Source organism: Echiichthys vipera, assembly GCF_963691815.1.
Source record: "Echiichthys vipera genome assembly, chromosome: 4".
Taxonomy (NCBI): domain Eukaryota; kingdom Metazoa; phylum Chordata; class Actinopteri; order Perciformes; family Trachinidae; genus Echiichthys; species Echiichthys vipera.
In genome coordinates, this window is record NC_139829.1 from 14,668,002 (window position 1) to 14,692,486 (window position 24,485).

General features: G+C 38.5%; 1 protein-coding gene across 3 annotated transcripts in view; it reads left to right on the forward strand.

The window, feature by feature from the left end:
* Positions 1 to 321: 321 nt before the first annotated feature.
* The window catches only part of commd10 (COMM domain containing 10), a 119,057-nt gene continuing 94,893 nt past the window's right edge, over positions 322 to 24,485 (forward strand). For all 3 annotated transcript variants that reach the window (XM_083912748.1, XM_083912747.1, XM_083912749.1), the window contains exons 1-5: positions 322 to 445; positions 1,996 to 2,086; positions 2,998 to 3,108; positions 3,586 to 3,741; positions 7,360 to 7,470. In XM_083912748.1, the coding sequence (XP_083768874.1) occupies positions 417 to 445; positions 1,996 to 2,086; positions 2,998 to 3,108; positions 3,586 to 3,741; positions 7,360 to 7,470 (498 nt within the window). In that variant the 5' untranslated portion in view covers positions 322 to 416. The remainder of the gene's footprint in view (positions 446 to 1,995; positions 2,087 to 2,997; positions 3,109 to 3,585; positions 3,742 to 7,359; positions 7,471 to 24,485) is intronic.

The window sequence follows — 24,485 nt, forward strand, 5'->3', positions numbered from 1 at the left end:
AAACTCGATTTTCTTGCGGGAGTAATCCCAAAGGATCAATAAAGAGAAGTCTAAGTCTAAGTCTATGTTTGCTTATTGTCCGCTTGTTCTTAATCTGAAATCAATATTTATGAATAAATAAAAAAAGCAGTTTGAGCCGTTTGTCCATCGCTTATTCCGTAGAGTCCGACAGCTATATTGTTTTAATGTTTAGCTGCTTTAAGGTAACATTATGACCTGACACTCTAACTCAAATATCTCCATAGTTCATTATTCTCTGTGTTGCACTTCGCTGCGCATTATCGCGCAGCTTTGACTGTCACATGAGTCGGCTCGTGACAAACCGGAAGAAGGAAGGACAACAATCTGAGGATGCTGCTGCTCCTTCGACACTTTTCAACTCTTCATTTTTCATTTACAGAGAGCGACAGACAACAATGACTTCTTTTATAAAAGAAACACAAAGGTGGGCATCTTTCTTATTCAGAGACAAACCAAAACATTACCTTTCAATTACCACAGCCGCATGTTTCCTTCTTGTAGTACTGCAGTCTTTAGGGATACATTAGCAGTCCACTTGAGTGTTTTTGTCTTCTAGAAAGACTGTATACTCCAACATTTTCAGAATGTAATATAAATGAGTGAATTCATTTATTGGGACTATAATGCATTGTTTTAGGTTTATACTAGACGAGAGAATTGGGCAATCAAATGACCACCTCTAATATAATTAAACACATGACATAGTATGGGACTCCAGTGCAATGTAGTAACTTATTATTTTATATTTTTTATTATTTATTCATTTTAAATTCTGAATGAATTTATATTTTGGATACGAAAATGTATCAAGTTATAATTATTGATTAAATTAAATATATATGCAATAAATCACAATATATATATTTGATAGAATATATGAGAAATAAATTGTATTTTGTAAGATATATGTTAAGTAAAGTTAAAAAAAAAATGTGAGTTTGAAATAAAAATATATATAATAAAGAAAAAAATAGATGTATGTCAGAGGAATCTGTTAATTAACCAACAATGAATTATGGAGAAGGAGTGGCATTAAATAAGACTTTACTTCTTCCCACTCCTTTTCAGACATGTCAAAAAAGAAATAAAAAATATATTTTTTATTCATGTATCTCTATGACTCTAGTTGTGTAGTATTATTATTTTCTTTTTGACCTTTTCTGTTTCTTTTTTTTTTTTTTTACATTGAATTTATTTAAAACAAAATTTAAAATCAAATCAAATGTAGTGTTTGTGCATTTGAGTGAAAACATCTCAAATGTACAAACAAGTTACACAAACTGGGGTTAAAAGTCACAGCTGTTCTAATTATACTTTGATGTACCGTAGTGGCTGATTATTTGTAGTGCTACAATGTGTTTATTGTGACTGAAGTAGTTTTTATTTTCTATTTGTTAATTGATGGTCATATTACAAGGAAGTAAGTTTAGGATCAAAAGTCAAGAGTGTATGTTGTTGGACTAGATAGGATATAGAGAAAAAATATATACATACATAATAACGCACATCATTTTACGTGCACAGCTGAGCCTAAAGTCCACCATTCTACATAGCTAGGATATTATTACTACCTTAGTTCTTAATGCATATATAGACAGCTTCTGGAATAGTTGTGTGTGTATACACCGTGCAGAAACTACTGTAGCAGTTTGATTGTGTATGCGTAAAACGTATGTACACACAACCTTGTTACACTGCTCTTCACACTTGTAATGTTCGTATTCACCTAGTGGATCCTATTCTAGTAGGGTAGGAGACACTACTGTCTGCTGTATGTTGTCATTGCTATGTATTTATAGTTTATGATTGTTTGTTGTCAATGTATAGAAGTACCTTTTGAAATTGACTGGCGGCCAGTGTTACAGCTTTCATGTGAGACATCATACTCTGGCAGTAAACCCTGATTCTGTTTCTTATCTAAGAGATCTGAGTGATTTCTACGCTGTCGTCATTAACACTCTTCTTTCCAAACAGCATAAAAGAAGCAGTGACTTTCATCAACGCGATTGATGGGAACAAGTTCACCAGGCTGATCTCACGCATAATACAAAAGCTTCATCTGAAGGTACAGAGACTGCACACAGTGTTTTCTGTGCCAAGGACAACAGGCTTTTGAGTCTTTGGCTGCAAAGCTGTATTGCCAGAGAGAGCAGGGCATGTTTAATGACTTACACGAGCATCAGTCACACTCGGATATAATGAATGCACACACTTGCCAGGGCCTGTTGATCATACTGGTTTTTCACAAGACTTAGCTGGCTGTCAAGGTGTCCGTCGTTCAGTCCAAAAACAATTTGTCTGTTTAGTTTTACGGTTTGATTTGCTAAGAGAAAGTAGTACACCTTTGTATAATAATAATAATCATCATAATAAATATAATAATAATATTTGTCAAAGTATGAAAAGCACAGTTGTAGTTAATACTTAATACTGCCTGTTTTGCATGACTGCTCACTGGCATTGCTTTCATTTAAACTTAATTAGAATAGAGCCATTGTTAATGTTATTAGTTTAATCTGATCCTTTTTTGCTCAGAAAAACCTAAAAAGGCTATTGTGAAAAGATCTATTCACACCGGGTAAACCCCCTAAACTCGAATGTTGAAGTCCAAAATGTCAGATTAAATTGAATTTGAATGGTTGCACATACTGTATGCTTTAAAGGTGCTCTACTCCAAATACTGAAAGAAAAGTGGGCTGAACGTTTTTTTTATGGCTACGCGCACTAACGTGTTGTGCACACATGGCCAGACTGATATCAAGACCAACAACAGATAAACTATGATTACATCACACATGCTCGGGACATCTTTACATAGAAAATAGTTATTACGGCTATATTAATGTTCTGAACATAAAGTACAGTAACTTTTGTTTTTTAAGTAGTTGATCGTTATCAGAAAGGAGCTTTTTATTTATCTTTCATTTCTTGAAAACAGGGATTTTTCACACACAGTAAATTCTGTTTACTACACAGGGAGAGCGAACATTCAGTGAAGAGGAGGAAGAAAAACTTCAGGCTGCGCTCTCGTTGGATAAACATGCTCTCAGTCTTGTCCTGGAAACTGCTGCCTTTATACTAGAGCAGGTGAGAGGTGGTCATGTGAAATGTGTTACATTATTGTTAGAGTTTTACCTAATTTTTGTTTAGAATATGATTGTGAATGGTGGTAATTTTGCTAGGTTGAAGTTCTTTGTATAAAAACTCTATGTTCTTAAGGAATATTTAGTATTGTAAAGGGTTCGACTTAAGGAATTCGATGTGATGGAGGAGGCCAAGTAAAAAAATGTTCTGTAGATTTACATTGCTTTGGATTTGAGAAAAAAGAAACATGATGACTCAAAGAAAGATAGACCTCAACATATATGTAGCTTGTGTGCCAGTTAGTGTGGATTGCATTGAACCCATTTCTCCAGTTGGGGTCGCTGTTGTATTGTCAATTGTTGTATTGTAGCAATGTTGAATGTTTTGGGTGTAAATAGGAATATGACTGTAAGAGTGATCTATATCACCTACAGTATCAAACATTGTTGAATTACTACTCTTATCTCATCTCCTCTGCAGGCAGTGTATCATAATGTAAAGCCGGCCTCTCTGCTGCAGCAGCTGGAGGCAGTTAATCTAAACCCAGACAAGGCTGAGGTGTTCTCTCAAACCTGGGCCACGGCCGGACCTGAGCTTGTGGAGAAACTAAAGCACAGTACTTTTGTCTCAAAAAAGGTAAGGTTATTTTTTCAGTTCGGTTTTTCAGCACTAACTCTGAACTTATTTAGCAATATAGCATGTTTTCTGGTAATTTAATAGTCTATATGAGATATAACCACATGGTAAAAAGACTGTTTTCTGTGTACTACTGTGTGAATTGACACAAAAATATTTTCCCATTTTATTAAGAACTGTAGTGCGATATGGAAAAATACATATACGACAGATGTTTTATATATTTTTGACGATATATATCTGAGCGTTCTAATGGCTAATAAACTGAAATTTTCAAATGATTTTCAAAAAATATTCTGAGAAGTTTGAGTTGAGCTTGATATTGACAACTTAGACACTACTGAGTATCACAATATCTCGATATATGATTTCATCATGATACGATTCCATTAAAAGATGCTAAATTATCACATTGAGTTATCACCCAGCCCTTTCATTCTGGTCTCTTGATACTAAATTAAGAATCATCATTAATCTATCAATATCAATGCTGACCTGCTTTTTTGTGAATTCATTCCAGCTGTTTGGATTACAAAAACTTCTTTCTTCCACAGTTTCCTTCACAGCTCACACAAGTTGTCACATACATTTTAAAAATGTGTTCCCCTGTATTAGTTGATTAAGCATTGACACTTCAAACAGCATCCTTACAAAGTCAAGGGAATAAAGATCTAACGCAGTGTAAATAAGCTGCATGTACGCATCAGTCACATTATGCTGAAGATGTTGCTGCTGTCATATTAAGGAAGATATCACACCTGCGTAGGTCTCTCAAGTCTTCCTCTCCCCAATGAATGTGTTGCTGCCATCAGGAGACCATGACACCCGATGATCCTCAACATGACCTTCATTGCATTGTTGACACACATTCTACTGAATAGAAAACAGGGTTTTGTGTTTAGTCACTTGTTTGACTTTGAGTAAGATGTTTTTTTTTAAAGATATTCAAGTTCACTTTTATTTATATAGCATAGTTAAAAAGACCTGTAACAGTCACCCAAAGTGCGTCACAGAGCAGAGACAAAAACGAAAAGAACGCAGGTACAGGAAACAGAGAAACATGCATATCATCACACATACTCACACACAAATGCATGTAGCTCCTGCACATATACAAACATATGCACATACATACACAAACGCATACGTGCACGGCTACAGGAGTCATAAACAGTGCAATATTATGTGAAATGCACATAGACATTTTAAACAAAAAAATAGGCTGATGTCTTTCTAAAAAAAACAATGGTGTCATTTTTACCTTTTTATTTGATAATAGAGCTCAAGATGAACAGCCAAGAGCTGTTGGTCTGTGCCCCTTTCCCCCCTCCCTTTATGAAGATTTATACTTTTGCCATTCAAGAAACCAGTAAACACTTTAATTACCACCTTGTTGTACCTTTCTGAATATGATATGTCATGAAATTTTTACTTGCTGTCTCATTAGTAACACTATAAATTAAACCCTGTTCAAATTAGGGGTGACCTATGGAGAGAAATGAGTCCCAATGTTTTTGCAAATGCATGTTTCATGATCCACAAATAAATACAAATGTGAATTATGATTTGTGAGTGATTTTTAGGTGCTCACAAATTTGCTAAACCACCAAACAAATACAAACCAGTTTAAAACAAATGCAAAACACTATTATAAACAAATACAACCTAACTTGAACAAATGTCAGTATTCTACGCCTGTATTTCTACATTTAAGTCCATTGATCTAATACCATTTGCGTTTGAAACACCATCTTCAAATTTAAATGTCTAGAAATGTTTTTTGATTCCCCCTATGTATTTATTGGTTGTAAAATTTTACAAATGCATGTTATAAATGCATGTTGCGTTTAAGTCCTGATAGAAGAGTAGCATGTGCTTTTATGCACGAGTGAGTTTCCTTACTCGGCTGGACTTTTCCTTTGGAAATGATCAAACTTCTTCTACTTGCCAGACAACACAGAACACACCAAAAATATTAACAAGATGGAGCAGCAAATACAGAAATACATTAGAAACACATATATATGGTACTGCTTACTGTTTGTCTTTATGATAAGTCATTTATTTAGTCAATCTGTATTGCATGCTATTAAAAAAGCATATATATTTATTTCAAATAATTGATTTAGAGGAATTTTTTTCAATTTACCAAAGAAATGTAAAATAAGTAACACATCATAGAGTTGTGATGTTTATTCATGCTAATGTGCTATTGCAGTCATGAATAATGTGGCCCATCCCTTCTCCACCTGTCTATGCTGTTGAAGCATCCAGACCCAATAAGTCACACATGGTTTATTATTATGGCCTCTCTCTGCATCATAAAACACTTAACTGCCTTGTCTTGACTCAGTACTGCTAATCTATCACACTGCTGCAGCTGACTGAGCGTGATAGTCTGACAATGTGCAGCTTGGAAACAACGTAACTTAAACTTTGAGGACATAAAGCAGAGTTCAGATGTAAATCTTAATTTTTATGATTACTGTTTTCATAAGCATGATAATGCAGTGACTTCTGATGATAATGTTAGCTATAGGTCTTCTGGTCACTATGGTCAGCATTCAAGCCATTAATAACTTTTGCACACTCCATTTTCATCTAAAGACACTTATTATTCTTATAAGACCAAGGTTGCAGCCTCATCTTCCTAAAACCAGGAACAAAAAATCAGAGAAAGTCACGTATTATAATAAGTTGAAAAGTCAGGAAGTCTAGAACAAATCATAGCTGCAACAATTAGATTTATTACATAGTCTGTTGAAATATAATTATTTTATTACATTTATATTACAACGATAGATTTATAGTTTAAAACATTTCATTCCAGGTTGTCAAATGTTAGAATTCGCTGCTTCTCTTGGTCTTACATTACAGTAATTTAAATATTTTTTGGTCTCCGACTGTTGATGACGTCACAGTGAACTACATGGGAAACTTGGAAAAGTCAAAGTCAAAATCAGATTTTCCAGGCAGGGAAAAGTCATCGAATTAGTGAAACCAAAGAATGTTTTGGGAAAGTCATAGAGTTTTGCTGTGTATAATGAAAATGATTGCAGTAATCCTCCATTGATAATCTTCCACATAATGTAACATAACTGTAAATTTATTTTCTGTAGCGTTCGACATAAAGTAGCTACCCCGTTTAGTCATGTATGATTGTGAAGCAGCTATCTTGGACCAAACAGGAGTTTGGGCTGAGTTATACTTTATAGAGCTGCAGCAGAGCCATCATCTGTTTGCAGACCAATACCATGAAAACAAATGAGCATATTTAGATAAAAAAAAAAACATCAGTGAACATCACATAATGTGTTTTATTTTGTGAAAGCATTTTTCAGTCAAAGGTCAAACAGCACAGCTATAATGGGTTATAGTGAGACATCCCATGCCGTCATGATCGTTCCTTATTTCATATTTTCCTTGCACTACAACAGGAAATAAACTTGGAGACATTTAAAAGGTTCCGTGTTTATAGCTATGAAATGGTCTATACTAATTCTTCTGCTTCCACTGTTATTTTGTGGGGAAAGTTTCACCTTAAAGTTTTTGACAGCGTCTTTAAAATTGTGTCTAAGGCATTTATTAAATTGGACTGGCTCCATTTCCGTGTTGCAGCTGGAGTTTGTCGGCTGGCAGTTGAACCTGCAGATGGCCCAGTCCAGCCAAGCCAGACTGAAATCTCCCAGTGCTGTACTCCAACTGGGACTCCGCAGTGAAGAATCTGAGGTGTGAACCAGCACACACACACACACATGTAGTATGCATACACATTACACAACTGTAATTAGCTCTCTTGCTCTGCTTCTCACCACTCAAACTAACTACTAAGAAAACCTTATTATCCTCTGTTATCAGAGAACTCTCCTGTGTTTATGCCAAATGAGAAACATCTCCAATCTGTCCGTGTTTCTTTGCTATTAGATGGTAATCCCACTGGTGTCTGTCTTGACCCAGAGGTAGACGGACATCTGGCTCCAGAGTAACTGTAGTGTAAAGACCAGAGATCAGGGAGCTTGTTAACTGAAGCCTCCCGGGTGTCTTTGTTCTCTAGAGAGATTTTCTCTGTGGAAGAGATTTTGGACAGTATGTGCATTTATTGGAGGGTTTCACTGTAGCTAGCATTGAACTGTATCCATTAATGCACTGTATCCAGTTGTATTTACAATACGTTTTAGTGTGTCTGCCTTAGGGAGGTCATTAGTGATGCCTAGATATGATTTATTTAATTAATACTCAGTCTTTGCAAATATGTATTAGTGTCAATTTAAAACAGTGTATTACAACAGACTTTTACATTAAGGATTTTGTGCAGCATCCTAATGAATCATTACCCTAAATATGTGTATATGTAAAAAGAACCCAACACTGAAGATCATGATACAAATATGGTTTTGACTTCCACTGTAGCATTTCTCTATTCCTATTCATTTGTAGTCTGTACAGTTTGCTTTTATCCCAATTAGCTACTGCTATATAGCCACCCTTATGAGCCTCCTTTACTCATTTCTTTCTTTTCTACTGGGACAAGGATTGCTCTGTTAAGGTAACAAAAGGAGTGAGAACTCAATATGCTCTTTTCATTCTTCAAACAACCTTAGATAAGCCCACATACTAAGTAAGGTAAGATTTATCAAGTGCTGTCGATGCTTTAACCAATATTTTAAATATATTCTGCAGATTGTAAATGCTAAACAGGACTGCTGTTTGTTGGCATGGATACTGTTTTTATTTATTTATTTTAAAACAGTTTTGGTCTCAAAATGGTGGGACTGATTATTCCCTGAGCCTGGATAGCGTTGTTCCAGCTGACTAGTCAAGTGTCTTTCTTGCACACTGCTTTGTATTCAGTCCCTAGAGAATGCCGCCTCAGCCTAAATGTGGAATTAGGCATGACATATTCAAATTGCTGCCATATTAAATGTGAGCCTATAGGCATAAGCTTAGAAAATATATATGCTCTTCTTTATCTTTGTGAATGCGAAAGCATTTTGATTTTATTTTGTTTTGGACTCTTTTCTGCTGTTTTCCCTGGGCTAGCAGAAGAGGCATTAATTTATTTAAATCCACTTACACAATTCCCCTTGGTGGAGGAGATAGCTGGGAGGCTGAAACAAGGCTGGTTAAAAAGTGTGGAGGGATCAACTTCAGTGAACATTACTGAGATGCAAATCCTGTGGTGAACTGCAGGGGGCACTGTTGCTTCACAGGTGCAAATGCATCCCTCAGGCAGTAAAGTATCTTTGAGATGGATAGAATACCTCGTTTAACTTGGTATAAAGGCAGTTTGAGTGTGCACATTTTTTATTTTATTTCCATCGGTGTTTCCCGATTAGAGTTTCCTGACAGTAAGTGTGTTTTCTTCCAAACTCTTTGAGAATTACTCAGCACAACTTCTGGAATGTCAAAGCACTGTGATGACTGAGAAGTAAATTAGTTGCAAATAGAAAAGAAATTCAGCTGCAAGCGTCATGCTAATTACAAGGCAGATTTATAACATCTCACTGCAAACTGTCTAAAAGAGAGGGGAAGGCAAAACTTCCAATAGGAGAAATTAGACAGGGGTCAGGGGAGGGGGGGTATAAGGGAGAGGGAGAGGAGGTGAAAACACATACAAAAGCACAAAAGGGAAAAAAAATAATGATGATGAAGAAAAGAAAATGAAATAGAAGAAGAGGAAGGCGAGGGTAGCCGTCTGTATATTATTGATTGCTTGGAACCCAAGTGGAGAGTCAGAGACTCTCCCATCTGACCAGCCTCCTGCTTCATTAACACTCTCCCTGAGGAGGAGGACTGCCAGGGAGCTTCACATCTCCTTCACCAAAGAATATGTGACATACAGTTTATCTACAGTAGCGTTGAGGAGATGTTAGAAGACATATTTGGACAAATGCATGGACTGCTTTTTAGGATATTGAGGCAGTTTTCTGTTTTCATTGAAGCAGAAAAAAAATCCCCCTGACAATAAAAGATACATTTCCCCCTCTCCCTCCAAAATGTGTGGACCAACAGCATATATTGAAATTATAGATCGCTGTTTCTACTTCCATGCAGCAGTCAGTGCAACACCCCACCCAGGGGAGCTGCTATTTCCTAAACTGAATTTGTATCGGCTTCAGTGGTAAGTTGCTGTACTGAGGAAGTGTTGCAGTACAGCTGCGCACAGGTAAATATATCACATCCACCCTGTAATATTTTAAGAGGGATATCTGTAATTTCTATTCACAAGGATTGATGGGAATGTAGAATTTTCACTGTAGATATGACATGAGACCTGTTACACAGCTTGTTTGTTACCCCCAAAAGAGAAGCTGCTGAGACATTAAAATACTTAAGTACTCTGCTGTAGGAAAGAAAACAGGATCTGAGCATGGGATGAATGGAAGAAGATGAGGATCCAGGGGAAGGTGATAGGAAGGACGCAGAATAGAGGATGAGGAAAACAGAAGGATGGCAGTGAGAGAAGATGAAGAGATGGATGGGTAGGCGACAACAAAGATGAACCGTGTAGGGGAAGTGGGGAATTTGATTAAATTTCCCCCACAATTAATGTTGTTATTGTGAACTATGGACTAATGGCAGTAGCTGTAATAGTAATGGTATATATGGGATGTCTCAGGCATTTTCACCTGTAGTTATTAATGATGTGTAAATTCCCATTTATCAAAACCCAGGAATCTGCCTTTATCTGTATTTTTGCTAAGCATACCAATTCAGACTCTAGATTGAATTCTACTCTTTTTAGAACATCAACCTTGAAATACACAATCTACCCATTAAACTCTGAAGTGTGTCATCTACAGAGGTTTAATCTCTGTGGGATGAAGCCAAAAGGTGGCATTCCTCCTGCTACCTGGTATTTGTGAACCGTCTTCTCTTGGCTGCTGTAGCGTGGGGCACACATACATGCCTCCTTTGCACCACATTTTAAGTTGGTGTGCCGTTAATCCCTCACTTCCTATCTGTGCTGCTTACACTCTTTGCTGAGGTAAAAGCGACCTCAGAATATGAGGCACAAGGATTATGCAAGACATGAGAACCTAGACTAAATAATTGTTTTTTTAGGTTTAGATGTATGCTTCTGTGGTAAAATCACCGAGATACATACACACCACAGTTCCCTGTGATGGGGTTCAACAAACCTGAGTGGTGAAAGCCTGAATGAATGCACAGCAAATTAAGTCTTTTCAACTCTCATGTAGTATATCTCATTAAGCTACATAGTTTATCAAGCTAACATTTTGTGTTGAATGATCATGCATTTAAAGGTATTTAGACTATTATTGTCTTTTTCTGATCAGCTTTTTATTGAATGTACAACACATAGAAATCAAATAGAACAATCAACTAGTAGCTAGAAAAAAAAGATAAGAGGTACATTTAATACATGATCAACGTAAGTCTAAGGGGCTATTTTTTCAAATTTCAAAATATTTGGAACAGAATCAGCAGCAAACATTTTATAATTCAGTTCAACAATAATGTAGTGGATCCAGGTATAGTATGTGACAGGCAGGAAACAACAGATTTCAGTGTGATGGAGAGAGAACGAAGATACTTTGAAAGCTGTCGGCGAAAAACAAAAAAACACTAGAATTGGAAGCAGAGTGAGAACTCTTCCTGTAGCTCTCCCTCTCCCCTCTCTGTCCTGAGCCAATAGGGACACTATCTCTCTCTCTGAAATGACCTGTGACTGGCCAAGGTCTCCAGGAAAGTCAAAGGCTAGATTTTGTTAAGCCTTAAAACAAACCCAAGGGGAGCTGCAGAAGTCTAGTTTTCTCTCAGACCATTTGAATTACAATATGATGAAAAATGATCATGTATTTTTTGCCCAACATCATCAAAAACAAACTGCAAAACCCAGGTTTGATGAGTGGATATAATATTATTTGCAGTACTTAAAGAAGCACAGTCTTTGTTGTTTTAAAATGCTGCATGATATTGACAAATCACTTTGGGTGAAAGACAAATTAAGTTGTGGACCATGGACTACTGACATTTTACTGTAAAAGTTACCTTGTTTTGGACAATGCCAGCCACCCCTTGCGCACCGTCATCAGCAGCCAGAGGAGCCTGTTCAGTGGAAGGCTGCTCCTGCCCAAGTGTAGGACCAACAGACTCAAGAACTCCTTTGTCCCTCAGGCCATCATCCTCTACAACTCCTCACTCGGGGGGAGGAGGAAATAAAGAGGACAGAAGGGAAGGAGTGGGAGCCACTCACTGCAATTAATAATCTACTCTTACATACCTGGACACTTATCTATTTCTCTTTGTGCAATAACTTTATCCACAACTTTAGTGCAATAATTGAATCTCACTGCTCTTTTCTGTCATATACAGTCATACATATTTTATCTTATACATTTTCTCTGCATTTAACTTATCTGATTTATTGTTCCGTGAATTTATTTGACCTGTATTCTTACCTCGACCTCATATATATTTGACTAAGAGTTTATTGCTTACTGTTTATTGTTTTTTGTATACTTTCGGTATTTATTTAGCTAAGAGTTTATTGGTTATCCTATACTGTATTTTTTTATACCTCCCTTGTGTTTTTGTAAGCTGCTGGAAACACAAATTCCTTGCGGGAGTCATCCCAAAGGATCAATACAGAGAAGTCTAAGTCTAAGTCTAAGTCTTACATGCAACAAGCATCTGATATCATGTGGAGGAAAAAATCAGGGGCCGTCATTGGGCATAGGTTTCAAAAGGAGTCATCTAGCTCAGTTATTCCCAACTGTTTAAGCATGTAATCGAGATGGGAAAGTAAACTATCAGACATATCATAGTTCTTCTAACTGTGAGTACCATAAGTGTCAAGATTTAATACTTTCAATAGCTTTTAGAGGCTGGAAGCGTTAAAACAATTAAGTATTTTTAAAAAAGGAAGGATTCCTCCACCAAAAAAAGAGCAGAAAAATATTTTTGTTCTTCTCCTCTCACTTGTTGATCATCTTGTGATTCTTTACATCTTTTTTGTAACCCCCTTGAGTGTACTGTACTCCTGTGTGTGCTACTGTGTGTAAAACAACTGTGATGAGCTTTGGGCACCCTGAACGTTTGGTGACTGTTGGCTCACTCTCTTTTCTTTCCTTTTGTGTCCCTCTACTTTCATCGTTTTAGCCCTCTTTTTTCCACAGTATGCATTTTCTTTTTTTAATTCATAAACATGCGAGTAGACACTCTGATGTCGCTGAGAGTTGAAATCCCTTGACAGTCCCTTGGTGTCTCTCTCTCTCTCTCTCTGACACTCTGTCCTATGGCATAAGAATGAGCCACTGCTCCGCCGGCCAAGAGTAGGGTGACATTTATAATACAGAACATCCACTTGCAAGGAAGCCATCACCAATTTCCATATTTATTGTGAATACGCTAGGCCGCAAAGGCACAGGATGAGAGCTTGTGAGCTACTGTAGCTTCCACATGCTGGTTCAGACTTCAAAGGAAATGTTTAACTGATAGCTTCAGACAGACATGATGAGGATTGATAAAGCAAAGCGGTTTTTAGGACAGTGTGAGTGCGCCCTTACTTTCAAACCTCAAAAGGGAAATATAACTAAAATCAGCTTCAAGACAGAATACCAATCAGATGTTTCTTGTGTTTCTCGTATGGCCCTCAAACATTCAATCAAAGTTTGTGAGCAAGAACAGCTTTCTCCCAGAGCCTTTACTTGATAGGGACACTAAAATTGATTGCTGATAATGAACTTGAGAATTACTTTGTAGTAATAGCACCTTATTACTTGTTTTATTCCCATTCCAGTTTATAGCTTTCTTAAATGTGAAGATTTACTGTTTTTGTCTGTTTTGTGTAATTTCAAATTGAATTGGTTTGGGTTTCATAAACAATTTAAAGACTTCATTTAGGACCTTTTTCACAATGTCTGACCTTTTGTGGACTATTCTAAAATCGATTTAGAAACATTTTTCTAATCTCTGTAATTTGTTGTTAAAAACAATGTCAAGATATTTGTTGCAGCCTTGCTCCAAACCTGTACACTGAGGTCAGAGGTTAAAGGTCAGGGTCAGCACCTCGAAGCCGGTAGAGATGCACTCTGCATTCCAATACCCATCTGCCACACTATTTAGTATGCTAGAAAAATATTTAGTATGTCAAATGCAGTATGCTTAAAAGGCCAACATGCTTTTCTGGATTTTCTGACCCACACTCCTTTGCACAGCGTATATGAGCAAGAGGGTATCATTTCAAGCTGTAATGTTATTGAGAAGTAGTATTGTATGCATACTACACACAACAGCACATACTGTGTAAGGGCAGCTGCAGCACATTCGAAAAAGTAAAAAGTTTGCAATTTCGTATTCAGCCACAGTGTTTGGCTGGAAGTTATTTTAGTTTACTTTCAGGCAATGATTTTTGACTTCTAGTCAATGTCTCGTCTACCTTTTACCCCTTTCTCCTCTTTTTCCATTACAAATTAAATTAAAAAGTAAACTTTCCTACATCTTACCTGCACACAGTTCTTTACTAAATGTCAGTTTGTACAGTCAAATCAAAAGAGTGAAAGACAAAACTGTAGTTTGTCAACTGTCCATTTCTTGTAGCCTCTGAAACAAGAACATAAGTGTTTCTCTCCCTCACTGTTCCTGATTGATATGATGCCAAAGTAGTTCAGTATGCTTGGAATTATTGTGAGACTTGAAGAATAGTTCCAGCTGTATCTTGTTTCAGATTTCTCATAGGAGCCGTGTAAGCATCATACAGTAGGAGCCCTGCTGGTAATTGTGCTCATTCATACACAAGTGCTTCTGAATTGTCGGTTTCTTTGACTCTTTCACATTTGTATTATTCTACCTCAACACATGCACAGCTTCTTTTTCCACCATCTTCCTTTTTATGATTCCAAAAATAAATTTCACATTGCAATTCTTCCTTTCTTTTATTTCAGAGTTATTCATGAGCGAATCTTCCATTTGTTGTTTGAAATTTTTGTGTCAAGCTGTCCCCAGCTAGCTCTGAATTATAAGCCAACTTATTCTAGTTTGTGGAAACCTGCTTGTTTTTGTTATCAAAGCATCAGACATGAAAGACTTTTTTCTTCTTGTGATTCTAATTTATTTTCTCTGTTCTGGCTTACAGCACCCGCGCTGTAATCACGGAGGAACGGAAGCTCTTTGTTAGAAAACGCACACACTTGCATGGACACACACAGGCATGTACACTCTCGCACACACAAATCTAGCCTTCCTGGTGAAGGCTGTGACTTCATTCACTAACACTGTGCGATGAGGAACACAATTAAACATCCCATTTTGACTTCTGTGAGGAGGTGTTGTGATCAGAGGGTCCCTGAACATCCCTGCCTGCCTCACGTGTCTCTGTCAAACCGTCTTCACGGGCACCAGGCCAAACTTTGAACGCAACTCAAACCTCCCCAGACGAGTTACATAAAGCCCTGTTCCTGCCTCCCACATGCTCTTGTCATGTCAACCCAACAAACAACACACCCAGAGTTGATCCAACCTTTTCATTGATCATTTGAGGGATTACATGGCCCGATCAATATATTGGAGAGCTCTGATGTAAATGCTACCACGTTCAAATCCTTCGCACCAAGCCACCCACCAGCCAGGAGGGACAAAGGCAGCTTTGTCTTAATCTCTACTTGCCTTGCTTTACATGTCCCAAGATGCTTTGTTGCTTTGTGTGCACATCTTTTTAAGGGTCTCCCTTTCTCTCTCCATCTCTCTCTGTCTCTTTCTCCATCTCTCCCTCGCCCTCCCCCTTTCCCACTGGTGATTTGTTTTTCTCCTGTGGGATTTGGGATCCCATTCATCGAGAGCGCATTGTTCGGCTCTTATCCATTCCAGAGGATGGGCCCCGAGAAGCAGAATGGGTGACTGTGGGTACACTTGCCCCCCCCCCTACTCCTCGCCACCCCCCTCCCTGCTTGTTGCCATACGATGATGTCATGGCTTTTATTTTCTCTGGGGGTACCCATTGATTCTCTCTCCCTATTACACACACTCTATATCTCACTCTTTCACCCCCCTGCCTTCCCTAACCTCCACTCCTGTTTTCCTCAGTCTCTTTCCCAGATTCTTTTGCCTCTCAAAAGCCGCCTGGGGGATTTGGGGATGTTTGGATGTTGTTTAGTACACCCACGGTACATGCTTGAGACCCAGATAGGGACGCCATCAACCTTGCAAATCCAACGGTGACTCCCATTTAAATCTCATTGATTTAACATCCCTCTTTTATTCTCACACCTCCCACTCCTGTGATCAGCTTTTATTTCTCTCCAGTTATTCAGCCTGTTTTGTTTCACACACAGTTTGTGAAGTAATCATTAATCCCCTGATAATGTGCTGCCATTTTGCCTTAGCCTGTAGCGATGGTAAAAGAGTGCTTAAGACTGAGATTTTCAGATGTGCATGTGTTTTTTCCTTGTCGGAGTTTTTGAATTTATTGTTCGATGCTGCTCTGCCTCTTGGCTGAACTATGCTGGGATGAGAAATCTATTTCAGTTTTAACAAGGCACACTGATTACAGAAGCACAGAGCCAAATCACATCCATTCATACCAGTGAAAGTTGGCTGATAGGCATACATGGGGTAAAAAGGCTGTTTTTGTTTATTAAAATGCCAAATATTTGTAATAATGCAAATATAGTATGTGAATTCATGATGTAATATACCATCACACCATCGACAGGCCTGGGTATTTATTTATGTGGGTCTGATTATTGTATCATTTTTTTTTATGGATTGTGCTGCATTTCATGTTGACAACAGTTGTCTGTGAAAGGATTTAATGGCAATGGAAGGATATGAGCTGTCGGCTTCTTCCCTTCCTTTAAATAATGATTATAATGAGTGGGTTAGAGCCTGGTACTATTGTCATCTGACATGCAATGATAGGGCAGAGAGTGCTTCCTCCGCCTGTATCAACAAATTGTCACCGGTGTCTTACTGAACACCCAACCTCTTTGATGTTACACTGGTGTTTGACTGTTTTGTTGAAATGTAAAGTATTGCTTTAGAAAATATTCTCCACGCTCAGAGTAGCATGGCTTTGGTCTACCTGGTTATAGGGCTAGGTATTTTGTACTGATGCCTTTTGATATATTACACATTACATTACTGTCTTTCAGTATGTTACACAAGTTTCATTCCTCAGTGTTTACACAGGAATGTGTTCAGGCACAGTACTCAGTGTAGGTCACCTGTGGTTTGGCAGCACTTAGAGCAGAATACACAATCACTGTAGTTAATTATGCACGTATAAGTGAAGAAAATAGTTTTGAAGCGTTCAAAGTAAATTGGGGTTGCAACTGTGATTGTAAAGCGCCAGTGAAGCACCAAGTTTGTGCCTGTGTAGACAGCTGTGTTGATTAGAATAGGAGCGACTAAAACATCCTATGTAGACAATACTCTATTGTGAGGAATATAAACAGGATTTTCTACAAAACCTTTTTTTCATTTCACTAATGGAATCAAACTTCAGACAGCAGCTGTGAAAGGAATTAGTCATAATGGAAAGTAGCACATACAGCTCCAAAACTAGGATCACAGGCAATTTGTGAATGCCGGAGTTTTGTTTTCTAAGTAGTCATCTTATAAAACATATTCATTTTTGAAGACTACTTTACTTGTGTCCACATGGGGGTTTTCTTTGGCAGGGCGCTGGCTTAAAAATTTCCCTACGGCATTCATCCAGGATTCATAGAACCTTTGTTACATTTGTAACTTTGGTTTTGTTTTCAAAGAACTTCAAGTGTTAAAAATGTGTATCATCATCCAGCCAACACTGCTCAGTGAACTGACTTTGTATTGTGACAGGAACCGAATGGCAAATAAATGGAAAACATCATTGTCTCTTATCATAACTACAGTATGTTTGTTGATGGCACCATATTTATGTCTGGCTTTGTGTTCTCGGATAGTGATGAAATGCTTCTGCTTTATTGGAGGGGCAGCTGACATTGTCTCCTGCAAGCTGTACTGTAAACTCTCTGTCTCTCTCACTCTCTCTCTCTGTCACACACACACACACACTCACACTCACACTCACACACACACACACACACACACACACACACACTTTAGTCCTCCTCCAACCCCTCACACCCCACCCTCTTCCCTTGTGTACAAGAGCGACAGTGTCTACATACCATGGGGGCACAGGCTGGCTGCCTTGGTAATCCTAAAGCTCTGCCACATAGTGGAAAAAAAAGGGTCTTACAGTTGTGAATAGCAACCGTTACTCGTCTTGTGCGAGCACTCTCTCTTTTACACACACACACACACACACACACACACACTCACACTCACACTCACACACACACACACACACACACACACACACACACACACACACACACACACACACACACACACACACACACACACACACACAGATACGAACCCACCCACAGCTCGGTTGCCCATGTCCCCCACTCCAACCTTGTGCCAACCTAATACATTAAAATGCATACTGTTTCAAAATGGAGCCCTTGGCTAAAGGGGTTGAGTGCCACTTATCCTAGAACCTGGCACACATGGTTAGTTAAGGCTCACACTACAAGATGTTGGCTATAGCTTTAGATCTTATTTAGGCCACCCCACACACATTTAGAAGATTAAGGTTTGACACAGCTTTTTCAGATGCTTTCTCAGTCACGTTGTAGTAAGCAGATTCAGAGGTGAACTGAAAGTTTGAAGGAAGAAACTTTGATTTGTAAAACCTGGCTATCACTAGGATGGGCCAGAATGCAAAATGGATATCCCCATTATTAGTTCACATCATGCAGTGGCAGTGCTGCATTTAATACCTCACCACTACAGCTTTCCCCCTGGCGGCTGCTCTTCAGTTAGAACATCATTTCCCAGCTCTGTTGGATAATAGACAGAGTTTATGGGCTTGGCAGCAGAGGCTGGTATGACATGGCACCTTTCCTCTTTCTCCATATCAGGCGACAATAACTAGCTGCCACAACCATAATCATCTTGTTATGGCTCACACGCGGCTTGTGTTCCTTGGCTTGTTTATTTTGGCGATGGAGCTGTTGAGTGTCTCCATTCTCCCAGGCTCTGCAGCGAGCAAGCTTCCAGATTTAGAGGCTCTTAAACATGAAGATTTATTTTAGGCCTAAAAGAGTGCAGGGAAAAATTTTAGGATATGTTTGATAGTGTTAGATCAGTAAATGGGTAAAAATATGGTTTGTTCTCACTACAGCACACTGCAGCTCTTACTGATTGATTAAAGGTAATGAACTATTTATATCACCCACCAGCAACTTATAAATATAAATATTAATTTTGTCTGTCTCTCCTGGGTGGATAAACTAAATACAACTGGCCACATTTGTAAGGTGAACAGGGAAAACATAGCATTTCTAATATGTTTGCCAACTTAACATTCAGTTACCTGTGCCTCTTTCTGTGGAGTAAAGTAGACTGAAGTGCATGTGTTCAAAGCCGAAGAACATTTTGATTACATGTTGCTATTGTTCAGCAAACAGAAAGGTTTAAACAGTTACTAGAATATGCATGTATGCCAGAACCCTGCTTTACATGTTTAGGGAATTTCAGATGTGTTCTGATTGTTGTGGGCAAAACCTAAACACAACAGTTGAAAGGCTTGGATGAGCTGAAAGTCTTGTAAACAGTAAGCCTTGCATAAATAGTCCATAGAGGCAGAGCTCCCTCTGCCCACGGTTAAACTGCCGGCTCTAGTCATACCAATTCAGGGTTCAACAGTTTTTAGATGCTTAATGTGATTTGTCTCCTTCTATCTAGGAAGTGTGGGAGGTGTGAACAAACAATCTGAAAGCATCGGGCTATTTCCAGACCTTTTTTTTCCTTGGTCAGGTGCCATTTGAATAGAATACACTGTACACATTGCTTTTAAACCTCAGTATTTTCCTCTGCTTCTCCCTCTCTGTAATTCTGTTTATCTTATTCTTCCTGTGCCTTTTTTTATTTCTTTGTTGATCAATTTCTTCATTGCGAGGCACTCACTAGCTCACCTGGTAGAGCAGGCACATATATATATATACATATACAGAGGCTAAGTCCTTGCCGTCTCTCTCTCTCTCTCTCTCTCTCTCTCTCTCTCTCTCTCTCTCTCTCTCTCTCTCTCTCTCTCTCTCTCTCTCTCACATTTCCTATCAACTTTCAGCTGTCCTGTCAAATAAAGGCATTAAAAGCCAAATAATATTCTTAAAAAAAGGATCTGGCAGGGGCCCTTATGTTGCCATAGGTGCAGAGGACACTGCAATCATTTATTGTTGTGTTTACATTCTCCGAAATGACCTACTTGTAAACACAGAACAGTAACAATGGCAGCAGGTGTTGATTCAGAACTGAAAGTTGCTTAAAAATGTTTCTATTGTTATTGCAATCAAACATTAGAGTGGGGCGAAGATGGTCTGTGGGACCATATACCGGCTTGAGGCAAGTGGACCAGTCATGGTTTAATAAGAGGGGAATGTACTGCATGTGCAGTCGGTAATAAAGCTATTTTTGGCTGCTCTTAAGGATGAGTCACAATGCCAGATAAGAAATGATACTTCCATCAGTTACGAAAGGCCACTTTTCCAACTCAACCTTTGCCACATCCATACCATTTCCTTGTGTCATTATTTTTGCCATCTCTGCAATGGCTCATCTTTCTTTTTTCAATATTAACATACCTCATTTCACTCTCTCTCCAGAGTTTTTTTCCTTTACACCATAATTGCTCATTTGTCTTGCAAAAGCCCATGACAATTTGTGTGTTTAGAGCACCATAAATGTCACCTGCTGCTATGAACAAAATGTAGCACTTTAATTACAGCAAATACAGGTCCCATCGACTCTGGAGTTACTGAAACAGTAGCAGATGTAAGTAAGGCCCTGTGGGATCATCATTACATCTCAATGCACTGAATACATAGAAGCAACGGGATCTCCCATATCAAGTATACACTGCATACATTAGAAAGCAAATTTTTAATACTTGATTTATTCTGAAATATTGATATTTTTAAGTGTTCAGAATTTGAAAGAGCATATGCTGTGGCTATACCACTGCTGTCCTAGCTTGTTTTTTAAATAACCAAGGCACTAGTTTCTCACACCGCTCTGGTTTGATCTTGGTCCATTCTACTTGCAGTCTCTGTCTGTGAACAGGCTGCTGTTTTCAGCAAAAAAGGTTTTAAAACCCACTTTACACTATTGCTCAGTGCCAAACTGTTAGAACCCAGCTGGTGAACATAGTGGAACACTTAGCAGCTTAAGAGGCAAATATTTCCCTCAGGAGTTGGTAGAGATTAAAAGACTGAGCTAAAAGGGACTGAATATTGGACTTCATCCATCAGGTGGACAGAAACACAACTCCAATTGAATGATAATGTTGCACATAACTGCTGGATGTTTAAAAAAGCAACTGTTAACTAACACTTTTGCTATATCAACTTAAAAGGTGATTTATTTATGATGAAATAAATAAATAAATGAAGTTATTGCAGGTTTAAATGATTAATTGATCACACAAATTGATCATTTTTAATTTCCTCTCCCCTGACTCAACAATTTATCAACTAATCATTTCAGTATTACTGTGTAATTTAACTAATCTTTGTATTGTATCCAGCATTAAAGCTTTAAAAAAAGTAGTCACTCACTGATATGAAAATATCTTTGACTATCACTGCACCTTATGTAAAGAAAAAAAAAAATATTTTTTTTTAGCGAAGAGTGGCTAATTCGACAAGCTTCTGCCTATGTAGCAGACAAGATAAACCTCAACGGACAACAGGCATAAATTTTGTATCTGTCCTCTGAGAATAATTGGAGCTGGAGTTTCTAAATATTGCTTGATTGTCCTCCTGGTGAGTGTGGGGTGATTACAGGTGTTTATCACAAGAATAGAAAAATGGGACGATGTTGAAAGAGCTTTTGTTTCAGTGCAGACAGCACACTGAGTCATATTCAGACCTGTTTACATGTCTGCCTGTCTGTTTCCTGATAATGTGGGTCAGAGAAAATCCATCGGGGTGGAGAGAAAAAGAGACAGAGAGAAAATAGTATCCCTTATTCCACATGTGGCTGTCAGCCTGTGTGCTTTTTCCTGCTGTCACAGTATGTAATACCTCTTATTAGCTCCAGGTCCTAGCTACCCAGCTATATTTTGTTTGCAGCTTTAGCAACTGTGTCGGTTCCCCTGTAGCCTGTCTGATGGGAGCCGAACACTCCGGTCTTTGTTTAGAGCCTGCATTATGAATTATAGATACAGGAAGCCGCTCCGATATGTCACTTTCTTAGGCATGGCAGAACACGCACACGCACACACACACACACACATACACACACACACACACACACACACACACACACACACACACACACACACACACACACACACACACACACACACACACACACACTAGAGAATGCAAGAGACAATGCAGACACACACACACACACACACACACACACACACACACACACACACACACACACACACACACACACACACACACACACACACACACACACACACACACACATACACACCACATACATACACGAGGTGTCATCCTGGGAAACAGTTACTTGTTATTGTTAAGGCCTTTCAGGGTCGCCCACAATGGTTCAAAATGCATACACCCTTGGAAATCTACTCTGGCTTTGGTTGCCTTTACTGCAGTGTTAAATCCAAATCCACTACAAGCACACAGACATGCACATGTTATTGGCTTTCACCCCAGAACAAGAACAGGGACACTTGCAGTATAATCATCATATGAGCCTGTTGGGATAAGCATGTGCTATATTGTTTTACTTTTTCCTGTGTTTGTTTTTTATCTTCAGAATAGAGAAAACACACACTTTCTCTGCGGTTGGTTTTCCCACAAACTGGGAAAGGCCCGTAGTATATATTGGTATCTGTTGAGATGTTAATCGGTCACTTTTCATTCTGTTTCTTCTCTGTCGCACTGCTTTACTGTCTGGTTGTGTGTGTGTGTGTGTGTGTGTGTGTGTGTGTGTGTGTGTGTGTGTGTGTGTGTGTGTGTGTGTGTGTGTGTGTGTGTGTGTGTGTGTGTGTGTGTGTGTGTGTGTGTGTGTGTGTGTGTGTGTGTGTGTGTGTGTGTGTGTGTGTGTGTGTGTGTGTGTGTGTGTGTGTGTGTGTGTGTGTGTGTGTTATACAGTGCATATTGGTCCTATAATGGAAATTCTTGTTTCATACAACATGGGTCTTATTTTGTAGTTTTGTCCAACATAATACTCAACACTAGTCCGCACAATCGCATGATCAGATCAGATTTTTTTCCCCCTTATATTTGTCTGACTCAAACTGCTGTTCTGCTGAGTAATACAGTGCTCAGCTGTTGCATTTATGCGTAGGAATACGGTGAGAAAAATGTAGTGCCAAAGGAGAGCGTTTTCTGATGGCAAAGTGAAGCAGTGAAAATATTGTAAATATAGCATACACTTAAACAGATACTTTAGTTGGGCCTTTTTTTTTTAAAGGTCCTGGTACAAGATTCTGTAGCTGTGTGCACACCGTTTTCCTGTGTAATAATAGATTATCACAGACATTTCACATGCACTTACTTTCCTTTTACCTCCAAATACACTGTTTTGGCATGTTTTCAAACTGTCCAATGGCCTGTCTGCTTGAACTTCTTTGCCCAGTCAGACTTTCTGAAACAAAGTCTCTGTTTTCCAACATCTCAACAAATGCCGTTATTTTTAGTGAGCACATTGTTTTCATAACTGGCCAAAACTAAAAAAGTAAGACTCAAGTTTTAATAAAGAGGAAACAAGGAGGATCGCCACAAAATGTATTCCTGCATGTCAGAACTTCCAGCCTGTATTTGGGAATAAGAGGAAGACACTCCCTGTAAGCCTGAACAATGTGAACTTAGACTCAACTTTATGATGTCACCAGGTGTCTAATCTGGAGCTTCTCCAAAGATAATAATTTGCAGGAGATGATAAATGCGTCTGGAAAAGAACCCTGGGGCATTTTCTGGGAATACAGATACATGTTATGGTTGAAACTGCCAAAACCACTGGGTATGAAATCTTAAACAAAGCAGCTGTGAGTCCATAATGGGAAGCTCAATCCTGAGAGCAACTCTGGGCCTCCACAGCTCTAACAAATCTTACTTTTTCTTAATTTCTCTTCTTAATTTGGCATCTGACTGTTGAGCGTGATCACAAATATTTATTGGAGCATAGCAAAGCAATAGAATAACAGATAAATTCTTAGATTTAATGATGTTCTCATTAATGTCTGTACAAATTGAGTAATGTTAATTGTTGCTTACTGTGGCAGCAGTAATATTCTAAGGCCATTAGCTGGCCATGATCTGCTGCTGCACTGCGACTGTTTTCTAAATGATATAGGAGGAGTGCAGGGAGAACGGAGGAGTAAGCACTTTTGTTATCATCTCCTTGTCAGATCCTCAGAACCATAGCCCTCTATTACCCTGCTAATAATAGAGGCAGGGTTTATCGCTTGGAGCTCTATCAACGTAGTAAAGAGAGGGAGAAATGCCGTGCAATATTGACCAAACTCATAATATGATTCTTTTTGAAGAAGAAATGAAACAGACAGGCAGGTAGAGAAAGATGTTGTTGAAAGTCCAAAAGCAAGTTGTCATGAATGTTTGATTGGCACTCAAAGAGGAAACATTGCCTAGGATGAAAGTGTGTGTGTGTGTGTGTGTGTGTGTGTGTGTGTGTGTGTGTGTGTGTGTGTGTGTGTGTGTGTGTGTGTGTGTGTGTGT